The 18,759-nt window shown below is 40.3% G+C and overlaps 1 protein-coding gene across 18 annotated transcripts in view; it reads right to left on the bottom strand.

Annotated features, from left to right (window-relative positions):
* Nucleotides 1-18,759, bottom strand: part of MECOM (MDS1 and EVI1 complex locus) — a 495,241-nt gene that overhangs the window by 6,062 nt on the left and 470,420 nt on the right. For all 18 annotated transcript variants that reach the window (XM_082223908.1, XM_082223897.1, XM_082223911.1 and 15 more), the window contains 4 exons: nucleotides 9,542-9,708; nucleotides 6,383-6,460; nucleotides 2,840-3,009; nucleotides 1,456-1,585 (listed from right to left, as the gene is read on the bottom strand). In XM_082223908.1, coding sequence (XP_082080034.1) covers nucleotides 1,456-1,585; nucleotides 2,840-3,009; nucleotides 6,383-6,460; nucleotides 9,542-9,708 — 545 coding nt within the window. The remainder of the gene's footprint in view (nucleotides 1-1,455; nucleotides 1,586-2,839; nucleotides 3,010-6,382; nucleotides 6,461-9,541; nucleotides 9,709-18,759) is intronic.

Here is an 18,759-nt window from a genome sequence, read left to right as displayed (position 1 = left end):
AACATGGAAAGCAAATTAATGTGAGAGAGAAGGCAGTAAATAAATTTGACCCAGAACATAATCACACACCATGTTACACATCTGTGGAAAGCTTATTCTTATCCCCAATTCAAGTGCTGTTTCAAATCCAGAATATGCACTTGAACCATATATTGATTTATAGTCTGTTGATGCATTAGAGTGGCTAGGACAACCCAGACAGATGGGTGGGGTGTAAATAAAAAAATTAGTAGTAGTAGTAGTAGTAGTAGGGTTTTTACTTAATACACACAGTTCACTTTCTTTACTGAAATGTGTAGTGGACGAAATGGGCGGTAATATAGTTTTACATTCATGTTGAACAATTATACTGATCTTCATTAGGAATGTATCCTTGCTAGCTGTTATTCCCAGAATATAGGGCAGTTTATGCCTCACCCTGGTAGTGCCCCACATTATGGATCCACTTGTATGATTTTGAAACGTGAGTATTTTATGAAATACACAGTTTTTTCCAGCAGTGTTCCTAATGATGTCATCATAAGAATCATGGCCTGCTTTAGCATTGCATAGGTTGATATAATAAATTAACCTATAATTTGATGGTTGGAAATGGTTCAAGCTTGCCTTTGCAGAGAATTTGTGGATGGTAAATCAGGAATTGTGGTGTAGCTGGCCCTCTCTGTATCTGTAACAAATGTCTCACTATCCCACATTAAATACAGAGCAGCTTCTAGCTCTGAATCAGGTGTTTGGTTATATGCAAAAAGCTAAAACTGGTGCAAATCCCTGAAGGGAAAGTGGTGTCCAATAAGATTACATGGGCATCCAAATACTGCCAGGGAGTTAGTAATTTCCTTCCCAATTCCTCACCATTTGGAGGAAATTTCAAACTTCTCTTTCCTAACTCAAACATATATTGCTGATATTGCTGAACTGGGAATAATTGAAACTTGCTAATGCATGAAACATTTATTGTGAAAGCACTGGATTCGTATTTTGTATGCAATCCATTTTGACCTGCTTAGTTTGGCCACTTTAACATCAGCACATGTAACTTTGCTAATTGCCAGGAGATCCAAACTATGTTTTCAAAAAGATTTTGTGAAGATATTGCTAAGGATAGTGTAGTGTAGTGTAGTGTAGTGTAGTGTAGTGTAGTGTAGTGTAGTGTAGAAAACACAACAAACACCTTAACTGTAGTAGTTTTGCCTGTTAGAAATGGTCAAAATTAAGTTAGCTTTGGGATTGCACGATTATGATAGATGTGCAAATTTTTATGTCTTGTATGTAATGGAGACAATCCAGAGAAAGTTCTGTGTAATCGGACTACAATGATATCAAGAAAACACCATGACTGTGATTCAGTCCCACAGGCTTTAAAGGGAGTATGTCACCTTGATTTTGCCCAATTCCCTTTGGAAATAAGCTGGAAATGTAACACTTCAGCAGCAAGGAAACAACAGTTAACCTTACCTTTCTTCTGAGTTGTTGTGGTTGCTATTCCCAATGAAATTACGAATTTCAGTAAAGTATGAGTCTTCTTTGTCATCTAGGATAGCACCTGTGCTTTCAAGTTCAGAATGAGGTGAAGACGTAGCAGTACCTTAACAGAAAAGTAAATATTTGGTTTTTTTATCCTATCAGAATTATGTTAATTTTTATTAATTTATTAACTACTTTCTTCACAAGTGTCTCAAGGAAACATACAATAAAAAATAGTGCCAAAGTTCCCAAATGCCATCATTGCACATCTTATCAAATCAAGAAAAGAAATGCTTGATGAAACACACTCAACTATAATAGAAATGGTTCAGCTGGAAGTGAGCAAAACAAATGAAGAACTGGAGGTGCACAGTCCTATGGACCCATCCCATCCTATAGGTGTCCTCAGGAAAGGATCTCCAAAGAAAGTTTCTCAAAACAAGAAGTGGGACTGGGCTGCCAGATTTGCTTGCAGCACAGAAAACAAGCATGGAGAGAAATAGCATAGTTTACACAGCTGGCTGCTACAATGATCAAAGAAACTAAGCGTTCTGATTCTGGGCTCAATTAAATAACATTGAAAAATTGAACTGTGTTAGGTGATGTTGGTCTTTAAGGTGCTACTGGAAGGAATTTTTTTATTTTGTGTTAGGTGAGGAAGCAGCTTGTGCCTCACTGGTCAATTGTAGGGTTGCCATATTTTAGGATGTAAAAATCCGGACAAAAATTGTTGAGCTTTTTGTGGGAAATCAACCAAAAAAGGCAAAGAGTGATGCATTCCCCCAACCCCAGACGCTAATTTCGCTCTTTGAATCCATACATATGGCAACTCTAGTCAGTTGCCAAGCCCTCTTAGGGAGACCCGCCTCACATACTGAAAAGTACAGTATGATGCATAGATTCCACTAACGTTTATAGAACTTAGTATTTATTTCAGAGTGCGGGCATCTGAAATTTTTTCTCATTTTAATCTTAAAAAATAGATGACCATTTTCATCTAAGCCGTTGATCCAGTGGAGATAAACTTGCATATGTTGCTAGTTGTACACAATAGTTTACATAACTTTCTCTATCAAAACTGGTATATTAGGCTGATGCTGCCCAGGTCTTAAACCATACCAACTTCCTGGATCAAAATTCAGATCTGATTTCTGACAAGTATTTAAGATTTTAGTCACAAGTACATAAAAACCTAAGGATAATGTTCAAGCCCATTGTATTCTTCTGACATAGGAAGATCCCTGTAATAGTTGTGGGATGAAAAGCATGATCTGCAGTATCACAAGAATGCCACACCTGTACAACAGACCTGTATGATCTCATGAATTCCCCTTAAATGATTTATTTTAATGCAGAAAGCATGATAGGTACATACCAGACATGTTGCCATTCTCGTGTTTTTTGAGATGTCTATCTAAGTTGGTTTGTTGGCCAAAGCACCGGTCACATAAGTGACATTTGAAGGGCTTCTCCTTATTATGGATGTTACGAACATGTCTCTGCAGGTTAGACGATATACTAAAAGACCTGTCACAGTATTTGCATCTGAAAACAAATATCAAATAAGAAAGTAGTATGTGAAATATAACTCAAATGAAACTAGAGAGCAACCATCTCAATTCAGCTCCACCGCAGTTTTGCTAAACCCAGTAATATCTCCCCCACCCCATATATTTTATTTGGTTTTTCAATAAAATAGCAAACATTGCAGGTCTCCTATCCAGTTACAGAACTACAGAGTAAGGTGAAAGAGCAGAGGGAAATCTGAACAACAAATCATAGAATCATAGGGTAACAGTAGCGTTGGAAGGTGCCCCAAGAGTCATGTAGTCCAACAACCTGCAATGCAGGAATGTATCTAGAATATCTTCCAAACAGTAAATATCACAAAATGCTGCTTGAAAGACTGTATTTTCAATATTTTTATGCCTTTTATTTGGATCTAACTTGCCAGTAAAGCAATGGTTTCTATGCTTCAAGCCATCCCCCTTGTTCCCTATTCAGAAAGGGCACAGTAATCTCATTACAAATTTATCCGAATAAGTGGTATAGATTTTGCTCTGAAAATCCAAGTTTGGTTTCTGGTATCAGGAAAAATTCCATATTATTAATACTGTAAAACAGAAGGGATTTGTGGCCAGTGTGAATTTTTGGGAGCTTGTTAGGTTGTGATAATGATAAGGGAGAACAGCATGCACAACTGACTTGTTGCACTTTTTGTTTCTTATGCTTCCCTATCTTGTCTGAAATTGGTCTTGTGCATCTTTCCCACACAAAGCTTGCATATGTCTCCACTAAGGAAGACATGCAGGATTGATTTTGAACAAGGCAGAGAAATCTAGGGAGCAGGAAGCACAAGTCAACTGCACATCCTGTCTCCTATCTCTCTCTCCCCCCCTTCCTCACCACCCATGTACTCACACATATATTTTGGCACATGCAAATTAATGTTAAGGTATAGTTACAGGAAATATCTCAGTATTTCAGAGTTAACAGAACATAATTTATGATAGCCTGTTAAAGTATTGCAGTAAAGCATATATGGTGTGAAAAGCAGAGAAGCACCAGCCTATTGTTTCATGCTGTTGCCAATACCGTACAATTAAGCACTTTGAGAAGAGCGAAAACATGAAACAAATTACTTCTAAGGCTCAAATAAGGTAGAAAGACTACTTCCCTCCCTGTTAAAAATTACACTGTGTGATAAAATCTTTTATTGAGGAATTAGCTTGCTCAATTGCTAATCCTGGAGGAAATTCAGTTATCTTCCCAAACGCAGAAATAAACAATCCAAATCTTTAATACTGTGCCAACGCAAGTAGTTTAGTCTATCGCTCTGGTACCAGAGGCATCAATTTTCATACTCTGTAGTGATTTGAAGTCCCTGAAGTCTTTACTGTATTGCCCTTTCAGCCATTACTAAGACATACTATAACTATTCCAAATTCTCTTCCTGGCAGCTGGCCAACAGTCTTCATCACCATCGTCGTCTCCCCACTGCCCCCCACAATCGTCTATTTCTCCTGAACTTCAAAACATGTCTGTTACATTGTGTGCTAAGTCAATTATTCAGGGAAGAAATTATGCATTACATTGCTAATTGTTTCTGGCTGTTATGCAGTGGAAGAGCATAACATGTTTCAAGATACCTCTTAAAACAAGAATTAAATTACATGCAACCTACTTCCCAAGTAAATTCAGGACTGAGTGAAAAATCTATCCCAAACAATGAGCTTTTTCTCCTTTCTTTGCAAGGCGTAAAATGTACCGATTTGTGCTTGTTTTGTTAGAACATGAGCCGAGTTTCTTCAATTGATTTCATTAAGTGAACATTCCATTTTGTACAATTAAAATTCTTTTCTTATTTCAATATGTGAATTGCTCTCATGGGCCAGATTTCCTAAAGGCTCTCCCAGTTAGGGCCTACAGAGATCAATGAAAGTTACCGATGAGGAAGTGGGTTAAAAGCACCAAGGACATGGAGATTAGTATGTATGCTTGTGAAGAGAATAATAGGACAGAAAATGCTTGTGGGAATTAAATGTACATCTTAAATAAATGAAATAAAACAACACTTTTGCAGGGTGAATGAACAAATACTGAAATCAAATTTGATGCAAAGTAAGAAAATCATGTTTTTAGAACTCCATTTTTGATTAAAGTGATTGTCAATTATTTTTTTACCAGAATTGGTAGGCCCACCAAAGCTCAGTTAAAATTGTTTCCATTCAGGCATTCCTGAAAGAGAATGCTGCTGTTCATGCCACAACAGTTTGGCCTTTATATAGATGGTATCTATGTAACTGGAATCAGTCAGGGCACTACCCTCCCCAGGCCAGGTGGAAAAAGGCCTGCAAGGCAGGAAGCTGATCTTCCAGGATTCCCAGCCATTTGAACTGACTCAGATCCTGTGATCATCATCTGAGGCCCTTCTTAGTGTGCTTCCTCTGTGAGAGGTCCAGAGGGTGGCAATACAAGAATGGCTCCCCACTTGTGGAATGCTCTTCCCAGGGAGGCTAAAGATATGTAACAAAGGGGCCAGGCGAAAACATTCCTCTTCTCCCAGGCCTTTGGCTGATAAAACAATTTATGGTATTTTAAACTATTTGGGGGTGTTACTGTTTTTGTTTGTTACTACAGTATGTATTCTTGTGTTTTTATATTGTAAATCACCCTGTGATCTTTGGATGAAGGGTGGTATAGAAATGAATGAATGAATGAATGAATGAATGAAGACGACGACACATTTAAGGACAGCTGTAAAGGAAGAACTTAATATTTTCCTTCTTACTATGGTCCAGATTAAAATGTCTTCTCAGAGGTGTCTGTTTGCATCAGATGAAAATCCCCTACCAAGACTGCTATGATTCTGATTAATATTAACCTCCCATCCCACCCATCCCATTGGATGTGATTTGCATTTTTAAAAAAATATGCATGTTGGTTTAAAGACACATAATGTTACACATAACACATACAAAGATGTGTATAAGGTCACACCTAGTGTGGCCCTCTCTCCCCGCTCCAGGTGAGTTGTGCATCTGCAACTCCAAAACCAGAAGGACCAGTATGTGTCATTCACATTATCAGGAATGCTTCATTCATCCACTTTTGAAGGCACCTGCATTAATCAAAACTATGTATGCTCAGCACTATGGTTATTAACTCTCAAGTTCCTGGGTGTCTTTTGCCTCTGAAGGGTTTTGTGAGCATCCCATTGGGGTTGTGTTGAAGCACTTGGACCAGGTTTCCCCACACATTTACTAGAAAGTACTGTCAACTGTGTTTTACATAGCACATTCTAAAACCTCATTTCATTTTTAATAATGAAAACTCTTTGGAGGTCAAAGGCTCCAGTATGGAGCCCAAACAGCCAATAAGAGTCTGTGGCTACTCCCCAGAAGCATTCATCTTGTACCTGTAAGGCTGTTCTCCAGTGTGTGTTCTCAGGTGACGGGTAAGATTTGCAGATCTTGGAAATATCTTGCCGCAGTATCTGTTATTAGAAAATGGTATATAAAGATAGCTTTAATGTTTTGCTTTAAGATACATAAAGAAATAAAATGCATAGTCCTAACTTCAAACCAATACTGGATGGAACTGCTTCTTTGGTGTAGAGTGGTACCGGTAGTTATGAACTTAATTCGTTCTGGAGGTTTGTTCTTAACCTGAAACTATTCTTAACTAGAGGCATGCTTTCACTAATGGGGCCTCTTGCTGCCGCACACGATTTCCTTTCTCATCCTGGGGCAAAGTTCTCAACTCGAGATAACTCTTCCAGGTTAGCAGAGTCTGTAACCTGAAGCGTTTGTAACCTGAGGCATTTGTAACTCAAGGTAGCACGGTATTTAAATATTTCTGAAAGTAGCTTCAATAAATATATTGAATCAAAACCTTATGGATTAAGGTGGTGATGTCTGAATTTTCCAGTGCAACCCTCAGCAATCTATGAGAGCAGACTTTCATTTGAATGTTCATCCCGACATACTACACTTATTAACTTTGTCACTTCCCCAGCTAAATGCTTATGGGGGACGGGAACTCTTTTATCCAAGGTTTAGAATCTTGGCTTGATGGAAAGAGGTTTTAAATTGTTCAGCATATTCAATGTGTCAGTAAACGTGGCATCATTCCATCTGTGAAAGATCAGATCAGACACAATTCAAGAGACCTAATCCATCAAGGTATGCTTCTGTAATAGTGTGACTTGAAAGTAGCTGACATGTTTTCAGAAAGATCAGATAAACTGATATGACAGTTATCAAACATAAACTTACATTCTGAAAATGAGATAGGGTCATAAATACCAAGCTAAAAAAATAAATAGAAAACTGAAATGGCACCATCAGGTTATTCTGCCAAATCAGGAACATTTCCCTGAAAATATGCATCCAAAATATAAATCCTAAATGACATTTCTAGATGATCATAGATCAATTTGAACATCACTTGTTGACCAAGTAAAGCCATTATGAGATTATTTCGTCCTGTCAAATTCAGATGGTGTATTCCTGCCCACTGTCCATATTGACTAGGGCTGGACTCGGAATCTGACAACATCTGGCATGCCAGAGTTGCCCATTCCTGCTCTACATGAAGATAGCTGATATTTGCTGCGACTAGAGGGGGCGTGAATGGAACATGCGGCACATGAAGGAGACATGGTTAAAACCACATTGTGAGGACTTGACCATGAAAAAGAATACTACAGTGCCAGCCCAATATATGTTGCTGCATGAACTGAAGCCCAGATGGTGCCCCTTCTCCACAAGGACCAACACCTAAAGAGTCTAGCTGCAACATTCAAACAAAAATCCCTGCCTTCATCTACACTCCTAGTGCAGCCCTGTGCCATCTGAAGCCGGCTAGTTCACTGTGCTGCATGGTGGGACCAGCTCTGGAATACTACATGAATTAGCTTATGCTTGGGAATATGAAAAACCTTTATTTTCATTTATATGCTACCAAACAGCCACAGCATTGGGGTTTTCAAACAAAGCCAAAGATGGCTCATGATGGATAGTTCAGACAGTAGAGCATGAGACTCTTAATCTGAGGGTCAGGGGTTCAAGCCCCATGTTGGGAAAAAGATTCCTGCATTGCAGAGGGTTGGACTAGATAACCCTCGTGGTCTGTTCCAACTCTATAACTCTATGGCTTATTCTATTATTATATAAAATACCTGTAGAGTGCCAGTTGCATCATCCATCAAGCAAGCACTGTGAATGCACAACCAGCATTAATAAATGCAGAGCTTGTGCAAATGGCTTGGGCCTTTATTTGGGATCTAATGATCTAATATAATGATACCAGCAGAGTAGAAGACAACAGAGCTTGTCAAAAGCAACATTGTTCAGATAAATGCAAACTTGTGATACAGTGGTTTTGTCTAAATCAGCAGATTCCATGTCTATTTCATGACATTTACATGGGATTGCTGTTGCCTCTGGAGTACACAGATGGCGATCATAAGGGAATACTTCCAAACTTTTCTGAATGGAGCTACCATGAAGGTAGGCTTGGCTCAGTATCAATTCCTTCACAACTGTCTAAACATAATGAAGGGCTAGAGTATTGTAAAGGAATAGGTCTGTTTTAAAAATTCCATACAGAAACCTAGTCCCACGCAAATAAAGAAAGTGGTAAAATTGACTATGCCAGATCAGAAATAGCTTTTAGTCTAGTCAATTTCATTCTTTGGAGGGTGGGGAGAGAATAAGAAAATATCTGGGATGTTGGGGCATTGTTGAGAGAGGTATGTGTGCACTCCCCCCCCCCCTTTTAAAAGTGACAGGAGTGCATAATCATTTATCCTTCAACCTACTAAAATAAATTAACAACAAGACTCAATATTATTTCAGACATGGGTGCGTATTAACTCTGTTACTGGTCAAGGGCATTATCCAGAACATTCACTATTTAAATTGTAACAAATTTTCCAATTCACATTTGCACCATAATGATGTGTGAAATTCATTAAATTCTGAGGTCAACAGAAAAGCTCTCTCTGAGTCTAACAACTGGTCTGCCACTTAGGACCTGAAAGGCTACAGATGTCTATAAGATGGATCCAAACTCTGAGACAAAACTTCCATTGATTTCTTTAGGACAACGTTGATTTGAGCCAAATATTTGCAGTGACGACTCAGTTTTTTTAACACATCTAATCATTCACAGATCTTGTGGAATTTCCCTTCTGGCATTATCAAAGGAAAGACCAAGTGAAAAACAGTCTTGCAGTTCATGATAATAAAAAAAATTATGAAGGAAAAGATCGTGTATTAATATAAAGGTGATGAGGAAATTTTGGAACAAGGCAGCGTATGTAATGTTTTGGCCTCATTTATCAAGCGCAAGGTAATGCAGGACAAATTTCTCCTGTAATTGCAAACAAACACAGAATCAAACACTATGACCATGTCTTGCTGAATAAAGAACCTTTTAAAATGCCAGTGACCCACCATAATCCCTATTCATCATCCAATCTTGAGTAATTTCTAAAATAAACAGCAGCGGCTTGCAAGAGAAGAGAGATATTAAGAGAGGCTGTTGTGGGTAATTAGCTTGGAGAGTTTACCTGCAGGTATAGCGCTCTTTGCCTTTTCGTAGAAGGTTCTCTGGCAGGGTGCTGGGAGGGGCTCTGAAGTTGAACATGGAAGGGACAGATTGCATGATGTCACTGGCTTCTGGTTTCAGGGCACTAAAACTCTCTAGCTTTTCAGCCATGTTTTCTATAGCTGACATCTGCAAGGAGGAGGGGGAAATCATTGTGAAGACATTCTTATACTCCAAAGAGAATTAGCACAATCTGGTCAACAAAGAGCTCCATTTTAAAAAGTGTACTATTGAAAACTCTGCTTTTCTTTTTTAACTAGAAGAAACAATAAAAGTTGTTGCTATTTCAATGACACAATATTTATTCCACCTTGTTATTATATGCTGATAAGGAAATATTACCAACATAAACTGGTCTCAAGCCAGTTTAACTGATACTACATTTCTGAGATACTACAGCTTTGTTAGAGGTAACACAACCTTCTTACTGATTTACAGTATAATTCACAAAAGAAAAAAGCAGTTACACATAAATCAGTTTATGTTTCTAGCCTGTCATCCAATTTTCTAGTGGCCATCTTGCTCCATGAAAATTAGCGCTGAGCCTCCACCTTGGACTAATTCAAGGCTTTACTGTTGTTACTCTATGTGTGTAGATAGGTTTGTATAATGCCACAAAAGATAATATTTTCCTGTTTAATAGTCTGTAATCATAATAAATCCATCCATCCTCTGCAGGCACCCTCCCACTTACGTGCATCTGGGTCACAATTAAATAATAAATAAATAAATAGGCCTTCCCTTGCTCGCTGCTGCTGCTGCTGCCTGGAAGTTGCCCGAGTGAGGGAAGGTTTGCCTTCGATCAACCATTAGGACAGGGTGGGAGGCACCTTCTCCCAGCCATGTGTCTGCACCCCCATCCCGTCACCAGTTCTGCTTGGCACCCTTCTTGGCCCTCACACTAGCTCCCCACAGGCACACTAGCTCCCCACAGGCAGGCAGGCTTGGGACAGGCCAGGCAGTGGTCCTGAGTAATTTCCAGGATGCCTCTCTCTGTGTGTTAAGGAGCTATGCCAGGGGTCGGCAACCTAAAGGCCATGGGCCACAAGCGGCCCATGGACCCCCGCCACCCGCTCAGTCGGCCCCCGTGCGCCGTGCAGAGCAGAGCAGGGATCACCTTCCACGACGCTGGCTGGCTACCCATTGGCTGCAAGAAGCTCCTACAGCCAATGGGAAGCTGCGCACGCCTCCCCAGCACCAGAAGGAGCGCCGTAAATAGCGTTTGCGCATGCTTGTGTGCACGCACTTCGGCCCACCGTGGCATCTGCGGGACCGTGAACCAGCCCAAGCCACAAAATTTTTGCTGACCCCTGAGCTACGGAATGGTACATATATATGGTTCTGGATACAGAGCTATGTAGAGTAAATAAGGTATATCCACCCAGTTATGCTGCCTGCTTCTTTTTGCCCCATCAGAACAAAATTCAGCAAGATGTCAATCACATTTAGTTAGGTCAGTGTTCCAGAGACAGGGAAATGAAATACCATTTTTATCACCTGCAAAGCAATGCTTTTCAGTGGTGTTAGTTCACACATTCAGCTGCCAATTATCATGTGTACAGTAATCAGGAGTAATCAAGTGACGAACCTGTATACCTGAACCAGTCCTTATCTCTAGTGCTGCACCCTGATAAGAGTTTTATGTGTGACTGGAAGATCACACCTAATGAAGCTATTCCAGACTTTTTTTTAATACAAAAATACGCAAATAAAAACAGTATGAATCCAGACATAAGAATGTGAAATAGTTGCAGAAGTATTAGTAGTAGCCAAAGTGTCAACTCGGTGCTACATGCTTCACAAAAGCATAAGCAACCAAGGCTCCTATCCTAACTGCACTTACTTTGGGGTAAGTTCCACTGAACACAGTCCAACTTGTGCAATAGTACTGTGTGCCCCTAAGAATAAGGTAGCAGTGGAGATACAGGCATTTACAATGAGTAGAAGAGATGCATGCCTAGAAGGTGAAGCAAAGGTTCTTCAGGAAAGGCTTACACCTGCAGCCTCTGCTTGAAGGAAAAGTACAGGATGCTGTTGCAAATAATGAAGTGTTCAAATTACTCTGTATCTTCAAGGTTAATGTATAATAGCCTTAATAATTTTCTCATTTCAACACTGAACTGACAACTAATATTATTACTCAGATTGAAAGAAGTTCGTAGAATCACACCCTTTGTCCTGAATAATTACAGAATTGCCTTAGGGTAAGCCTACTCCCCCCCACCAATCCTAATTATGACAATTTTGCAGAAAACCCAATATAGTAAATAAGGTTTAGTTCATGAGCCCGGGAATCTGTGAACTGATTTTCTTCTTGCTTACCTTGCACTTACTTACACAAAAGTGGCTCCATCAGGCTCAGTGTTACTCATCATTCAGAGAAATATATACGGAAGAAGACTTATTTGGCTTACATTTTTCATACTAAGATACAATATAAATATAGTAATTTGGTTTGCACTTTCTCTTTTTAGTCCAAAATAAATGCCTGCTCATTTCCTTGAAATGACTATTCATATTCTGCTTAGCGCTGGTATTTTTCTCTCCTTTTCGCCCGTAGCCTGCTCTTCCATTCCATGCTCAGACTTCTAATGCTCACTACAAATTGCAATGTACAGGGTTCCACTGCCAATTTGCCAAATGTCTTTCATCAAACATTGTGAAAAAAAAGAAAAAATCTCAGAGGAAAGTCAAGATACATTTACTTGTCAGGAGACAAATGGGAAAGCAGAGGGAAGCAGTAAGGGCTGGAAGCTCTGGGTTTTGATTCATAATCACTCAGCTGCTAAAACATTCTCCACAGATGCAAGTGGACAGGGCATTTGTCAATATGAAGGGTTGTGACGGGTACTGATCGTAGGGCCAAGATATGTAATGATGCTGCTGGTTGGAGTAGGAGGCAATTCCATCCTAGAAGAGCAATGTCATTATCAGCCTACAGAGTTCAGCATTATCATAACATTTATTTTTCACTCCTTCCTATTTCTCCTTTCCCCCAGAATAAATCTGTCATTTTATTTCTCATTGCATTTAATCACTTCTAATTGTTTGCTAAGAGAAATAATTTTGCTGTTTTACTATTGCCTGTGATGGAGGGATGGAAGCAGGGAAATGGTTTTTGGCATTCTGGCAGATTAGTAGTGACACATGGCTTAGGAGTAAGGTACCACCTATTTCTAGTTTCATGGGGGGACATGCATCTGGGAGGATGAGGAACGGCTTAGTTATATATTTAAATATTTGAGTCAGTCTCATTACCAAGTGCTTTTAAAACTGTGCTTGGGTCAACATTCTTCCTTCCCACAGATCCCAGCATTAGTTGGTTAACCTATTTTCCTTTTCCTGTTTGAAATGGCTTTATCAAGCAATTGCCGTGGCTTTAAGACTTGGTTCTGATCTATCCTAAGGCATGCATGTACTAGTCATTGTATACGAACCAGAGCTGATTTCTTAGTATGTGTGTTTCACTAATCCAGTGGTGGAGCTTCATGCTCCGGCACCGGGGAGTGGAGAGCAGGCGGGGGCGTGGCTGGCGTGCGTCCCGGGGGCGTGGCTTATGTCCTGGGGGTGCGCCCCCTGCGGGGCATGGCGCTCAGTGCGGGGGGGGCAGCCGCGATGGCACCCCACCGGGATTGCATTGCTGGGGGTGGTGTGCTCCCCCCGCCCCCCTCCTCCACCAGTGCACTGATCCTGCCTGCCTAGTTAATGCACATCAGACTTGTAGCAGCTGCACAGACAATATATGGCAGTGTTATGAGGCTTGCCAGTCCACCCAACCCCAGGATCCTATCGCCAGTCACATGCTTATGTTGCTTCCAATGGCTGCTAGTGCAGCCATTCCTGGTTGCATCACTTCCTGCTTACTTATATATTCAAATACTTCTTTGCTGCATTCTCTTCTATTTAACACAGCACTTGTAGCTGCTTACTGCAAAGCTAAAAATATACACCCCACAATAAAAACAGCCAACTAAGAATCCCATAGTTAACCAACAATGCAAGTGTTTATAACATTAAAATAGACCTCAGAAAAAGTATTCTGGAAAAGCTAAGTTTTCACCTGGTGACATAGAATCAACAGAGAGGAAACCTGACACACCTCACCATAATGTTGGTGACATGATAGAGAAGGCCGAGCCCCACACTCTCACACTCCTCACCTATGTGAATAATGGGCCATGGAACCAAGAAGGCAATAAATAAACAAATTCTCCAAAGTGCCTGAATTTATTATTATGTTTTAGAAACAGATTTAGTTCTCTAGGGGCAATCTGAGAGTAAGTCACTTTATTCAATATAGGGGATTCCTGAATTAAAACATGGAACACAGCCAGCTGATCTAAGGGCTCAGGAAAGAACCTATGGGAGTGGCATTCTTTAAGGTGCAACCAGCATTAGCAAAAGAAAAAGGTATGACTGCAATCTACTTGATGGGTCAGTTGGTGAGCCTGATGTGCCCATAGGCTGCCTGTTGAGGAACACAGATCATACAGGAATTGGCATAATAAAATTTAACCAACATGAAATGGCCAGCTTAATCCTCTGCCTTGAAAACCAGCCCAAACAGGGCTTCCATACAGTAGGACAACATAAGATGAACAATTCATTCTGAGCAATCCGTGAAGAATATAATTAGTGAGTGATGTTTATACCAGATTAATCCATACAGAATTAAAGAGTGTGCATTTGCAGAAATATTCCAGGGTCATTCAGCAGCAGCATCTGAAAGAGGACATAAAGCTAAAGGGGGAACTAAAACTTATAAGGAGGGTGATGCTGCCACTAAAAATGGCAGCCCTAGGTTGAGTCTCCTTCCAACCTGGTAGCATCTATCTCACTTTCCCCCGTCTTGACATGATGCTGGGTGTTTCTTTACCTAACTGGCTGCCACTGGCAGAGGTGGTGAAACATGTTAAGTTACTGCATCAGGATTCAGAGTAAGTTGTACTGGATGTTAAAGGGCAAGAATCAAACTCATTTTAACAGCATCCCCATATGTAACATAATGCTTAGTTCTTCCTTAAGGGGCATGCTTGAAATCAGTTGCATTCCCCTTTATTTTTGAAATAGACCTGAAATAAACTGGGAATAAAAGTGAAGTGACAAGGATGGAGGAGATTACCAGCTTCTTTCTTCTGCTTGCCTACAGCCCTTTTGCCCATTTGTATTCTCTCCTCTCACTGCTGAGAACCACTGGAGCAGCATGAAAGCTATCAGTGCAGCCTTCCTTTAATCTTCTTAGTGCCTGCTAGGGTAGCTCTTTGCCTCAGCCAAGGCAAAAGGTCATTGTTTCCCCATCTGAACAGATGTTCCCAGACAAAGAAAACCAAGGAAAGGTTGCTGAGGCAGAACTCGGGTCTAGAGGACATATCAGCAGTTGAAGGGGAAGGAAACTCTACAAGAATGTCATAGCTATATAACAATGGCTGCTAACAAAAACGCAGACCATCAGAATGTGAATGGTCCGTGCTTAGTTTCCAAAAATAGAAGGGCAAGTTGTTCAGGTCAAGCCCAGGAATCGCTCCCTCTGACCTGGAACACTTTTATTGCTGCTACTACTACTATTCTGCATTTACATAGCACTTTTTGTTAGCATTCATAGTGCTTCACATACATCATCTCAGTAACCATTAAAGTACAGTGGGCCAGTAGCATTATTCTCATGTCGCAGATGATGGTTGAAGCTAGAAGACGCTGACTTTCCTTGGGCTAGCTAGTGAGTCCATGGCTGAGGTAACATTTGTGCTTGAAGGATTCCTGGCTCATAGGTTATACTTTTCTCTACTGCATTGCTCCAACTGTCAAAAGAAGGAAGCCCTGGTTTGCTATTCCGAGATATGTGAAAATAGTGATGACATAGTGCAGGGTTTCTCAAACTTGGGTCTCCAGCTGTTTTTGGGCTACAACTCCCATCATCCCTAGCTAGTAGGACCAGTGGTCAAGGATGGTGGGAATTGTAGTCCAAAAACAGCTGGAGACCCAAGTTTGGGAAACCCTGACATAGTGGCATACGAAAAGCATTCGGCAAAAGCTTTATATATGTACATATTCATTCATTAATTCATAAATGCATACATGCTATTACATCGCAAATTCCAGGGTGGAGCTCAGGTGTGAATAGCAGGACAAAAGATTATACTCCCAGTCAACACTGACTCAAATTAATCACAGGAATTCTGGCAGGGGTGGTTTCCTGCCCAGTTACTGAAAATCCTTTATAGCAAGAATTTTCATGCATGTGCTCTACCACTGAGCAAAATATTTGAACCTTTTGGTATAGGAAGCTGCATGATCAATGATATCAGACTGTGAACACTAAGAAATGTAAACTTAGAGAAATTATCTCAAAACATGAACAGGAACTACAAAAGGAAATAATTGCTTCATAACTTTTAAGGCAGTATTTTTATTTTTAAAAACCTGCACAATAAATATATGGAGTTCAATGTCATACTGAGTTGTAACGGGCAATAGCATAGTTAACTCTTTGCAGAATTAAAGGAGGACAGGTCAGTCAAGAAGATACTTCTTTTAATTTAGAGAAAAGAGTCTTTTGGATAATGAATAGTTAAACTGATTTTTTGTGGGGGTGGGCCTGCATGAAACTGGAAGCAAATTTCCATCACATTTTTAGTTTTTTGGCAAAGAACTTGTATTCATGTACTCAAAACTTTATGTCATCTTATATAGAATATAGGCTTAATTTCTACACAGGCGATATGGAGTCATTCTTTTCTGAAAATTGTACTTGGGCCCTCTTACATGGAAACTCTTTCCCTGATCATAGATGTGCAGAGTTTTGTTTTGTTTTTTAGAGGACGAGACAATATCACTCTGCACAAGTATAATGCCACACTTTCCTAAATAAGTGCCATACAAGTCATCTTATGATGAAAACAGCATGGTTAAAAATGTCAGCCCTGCTAAGTCAAAATGTTACCAGCCACCACTGCCCACTTCAGTTGCCTGAGTTCCTGCTGGTACACAGACACACATACACCCCCCCCAAAAAAAACCCAAATCTCTCCCCTGGGACCACAGGAACAGAGAATATGGAGAGTCAGGCAGGATCTTCAGAGTTATCACTAGTAGATGAGTATATTTGGGAGGAGGGGGACGGGCTGACCGAGAGCCATGAAGCAATGGAGCCTCCTAGCCTGAGCTGATTCGCTGTTGAAGGAACAGCTCTCTTCCAGGCAGCAAGGTATAAGGCAGGCTTCCTCAACCTCCAGATGTTTTGAGACTACAAGTTGAAACTACAATTCCCAGCATCCCTGACCACTGGTCCTGCTAGCTAGGAATCATGGGAGTTGTAAGCCAAAAACATCCGGAGGGTCGAGGTTGAGGAAGCCTGGTATAAGGGTTTAAGGAGAGTGATTAAAGAAATAGTGCCCCTATTCATCCCTTCCTGCCCCAATATTCACATGTGAATGCATGGCTAGAACAGATGTCTGGCGCTGAAATATTTCCTCACCGAGGGAGACAATATTCCTTATCCAAAACCAACATCATGTTACCTCATATTAAGAGAAGAAAAAATTCAGGGCAACGATTGGATTTTATATGTCTACAGAGACATTCCTAGAGCTAGGGGGTGGCAAGAGAGTTCTTTGTTTCCACTCTCATACACAGGCTCCTTATGGTTAAGCAATGCATGCTCTTAATCTGGGCTAAGTATGTTTTTTTTATAAATAAAAACCCAGCATATTTTAATGCTATACAGCATACCAATTTTGATTTACATATGTAAATAGCTGATTCTATCTGCATTCAGAAGTTTAGAAAAGGAAGCTGCTTGTATCCCGTACCTCCCTTTTAGTCCCAGAGAGGCTATAAACTGTTGGGTGACGCAAACCTGCACGCTCTCCCAGTTCAGGCCCAGAAATGTAGACATGGCCATAACTAGAGGAGAGACGGTATTTATAAGCATCTCAGATGGGTTTGATACCATCAAACATGGCCTTGGAGCTTTATGTCAAAGTTTCTTAGCTAGGGACAGAAAAACAGTAACAGATATATAGGGTAAATAGTCTGTTAAAAATAATTAATGACTTAATACCTTGAAATCAGAGGATTACATGACCCTAGCATTTTATAAACTAGGCCACTGAAGCCTTGCTTAACAAAATAGCTGGCCACCATAATTCATGGGAAATGAAAAATGATACAGATGTTCATTTTCTATGTTAATTAGTGCATTTTTAAGAAATATGAAAAATCTAGACCATATCAGCATCTTTTCATTGTCATTTTATTTTGGGTCTATTTTAGCGACCCTCAAGAAGAATTGTATGGATTTGTTCATGTGAATGGGAGAAAGGAAAACAGGGGAGAGATCATTTGGTTGGGAATTTCATTCTTCATCTCTTCCTCAAATCTGCCAGTGAAAAAGGAGTGGGATACAGCAAGGGAGGGAAAATGTTAAAATATTGTAAACTGCCTTAAACCTACAAGTGACAGCGGGGTTAAAGTGGAACAAACAAACTGGGTTGAAAACGTTCGTATTCTTGAAATACGAAACCTTCCCATCACTTATTTTCCTGTAGCCCTTCTCCCCAAGTGCCTTTCTCTAATCTGATCTCAATTTTGGTACTCGAGCCAGAAAGTGACGTTGTGAGACAGACTGCAGAAAAGATGTGTAGCAGGGAAGGTCTGCACTCCTCAGCTATATATCCGTTTTGCTCATTAAATGAAACCCCTCACACCCATCTCTCATTTTTCAGAGCAGACCTGGTTTTAAAAACATGTATCTGTGGTCTTCATTTGAACCTGAACTCCCTTGCTGTTCTAAAAAGGAGCAAGTCTGACCTGAAAACCTTTATGAAGGTTAGACCTTGTCATGTGACTGGCTATAATTATTGCTAGTTGCTTCCGTTCACCAATGCTCATCATGATGCACAAGCTAAATCTATCTGGCTGCATCAGTGGGAGAGGTGAGACTCCAAGGCCTGCTCCATTGGCTTGGGTGGGAACAACTGCAGTGTAGTTTGCCCTTTCTCAGAAATGCCTCCATCAGCAGACAATCCACCTGGTCGTCATCATCATAACATTTATGAAGAATATAGTATAATTTATGAAGAACTGGTACTTGAATCTGCTTGCCCTCCTTGTTTCTTTCACTTTTGTTTTGTGTTTGGTGGATGGTAGTCCACCATTTCATAATTTTTGCACAGCGCCAAG

This window comes from Podarcis vaucheri (assembly GCF_965113315.1).
Source record: "Podarcis vaucheri genome assembly, chromosome: 5".
NCBI lineage: Eukaryota > Metazoa > Chordata > Lepidosauria > Squamata > Lacertidae > Podarcis > Podarcis vaucheri.
The sequence above is the reverse complement of the archived record's forward strand: the minus strand, read 5'-3'. Positions and strand labels throughout refer to the sequence as shown.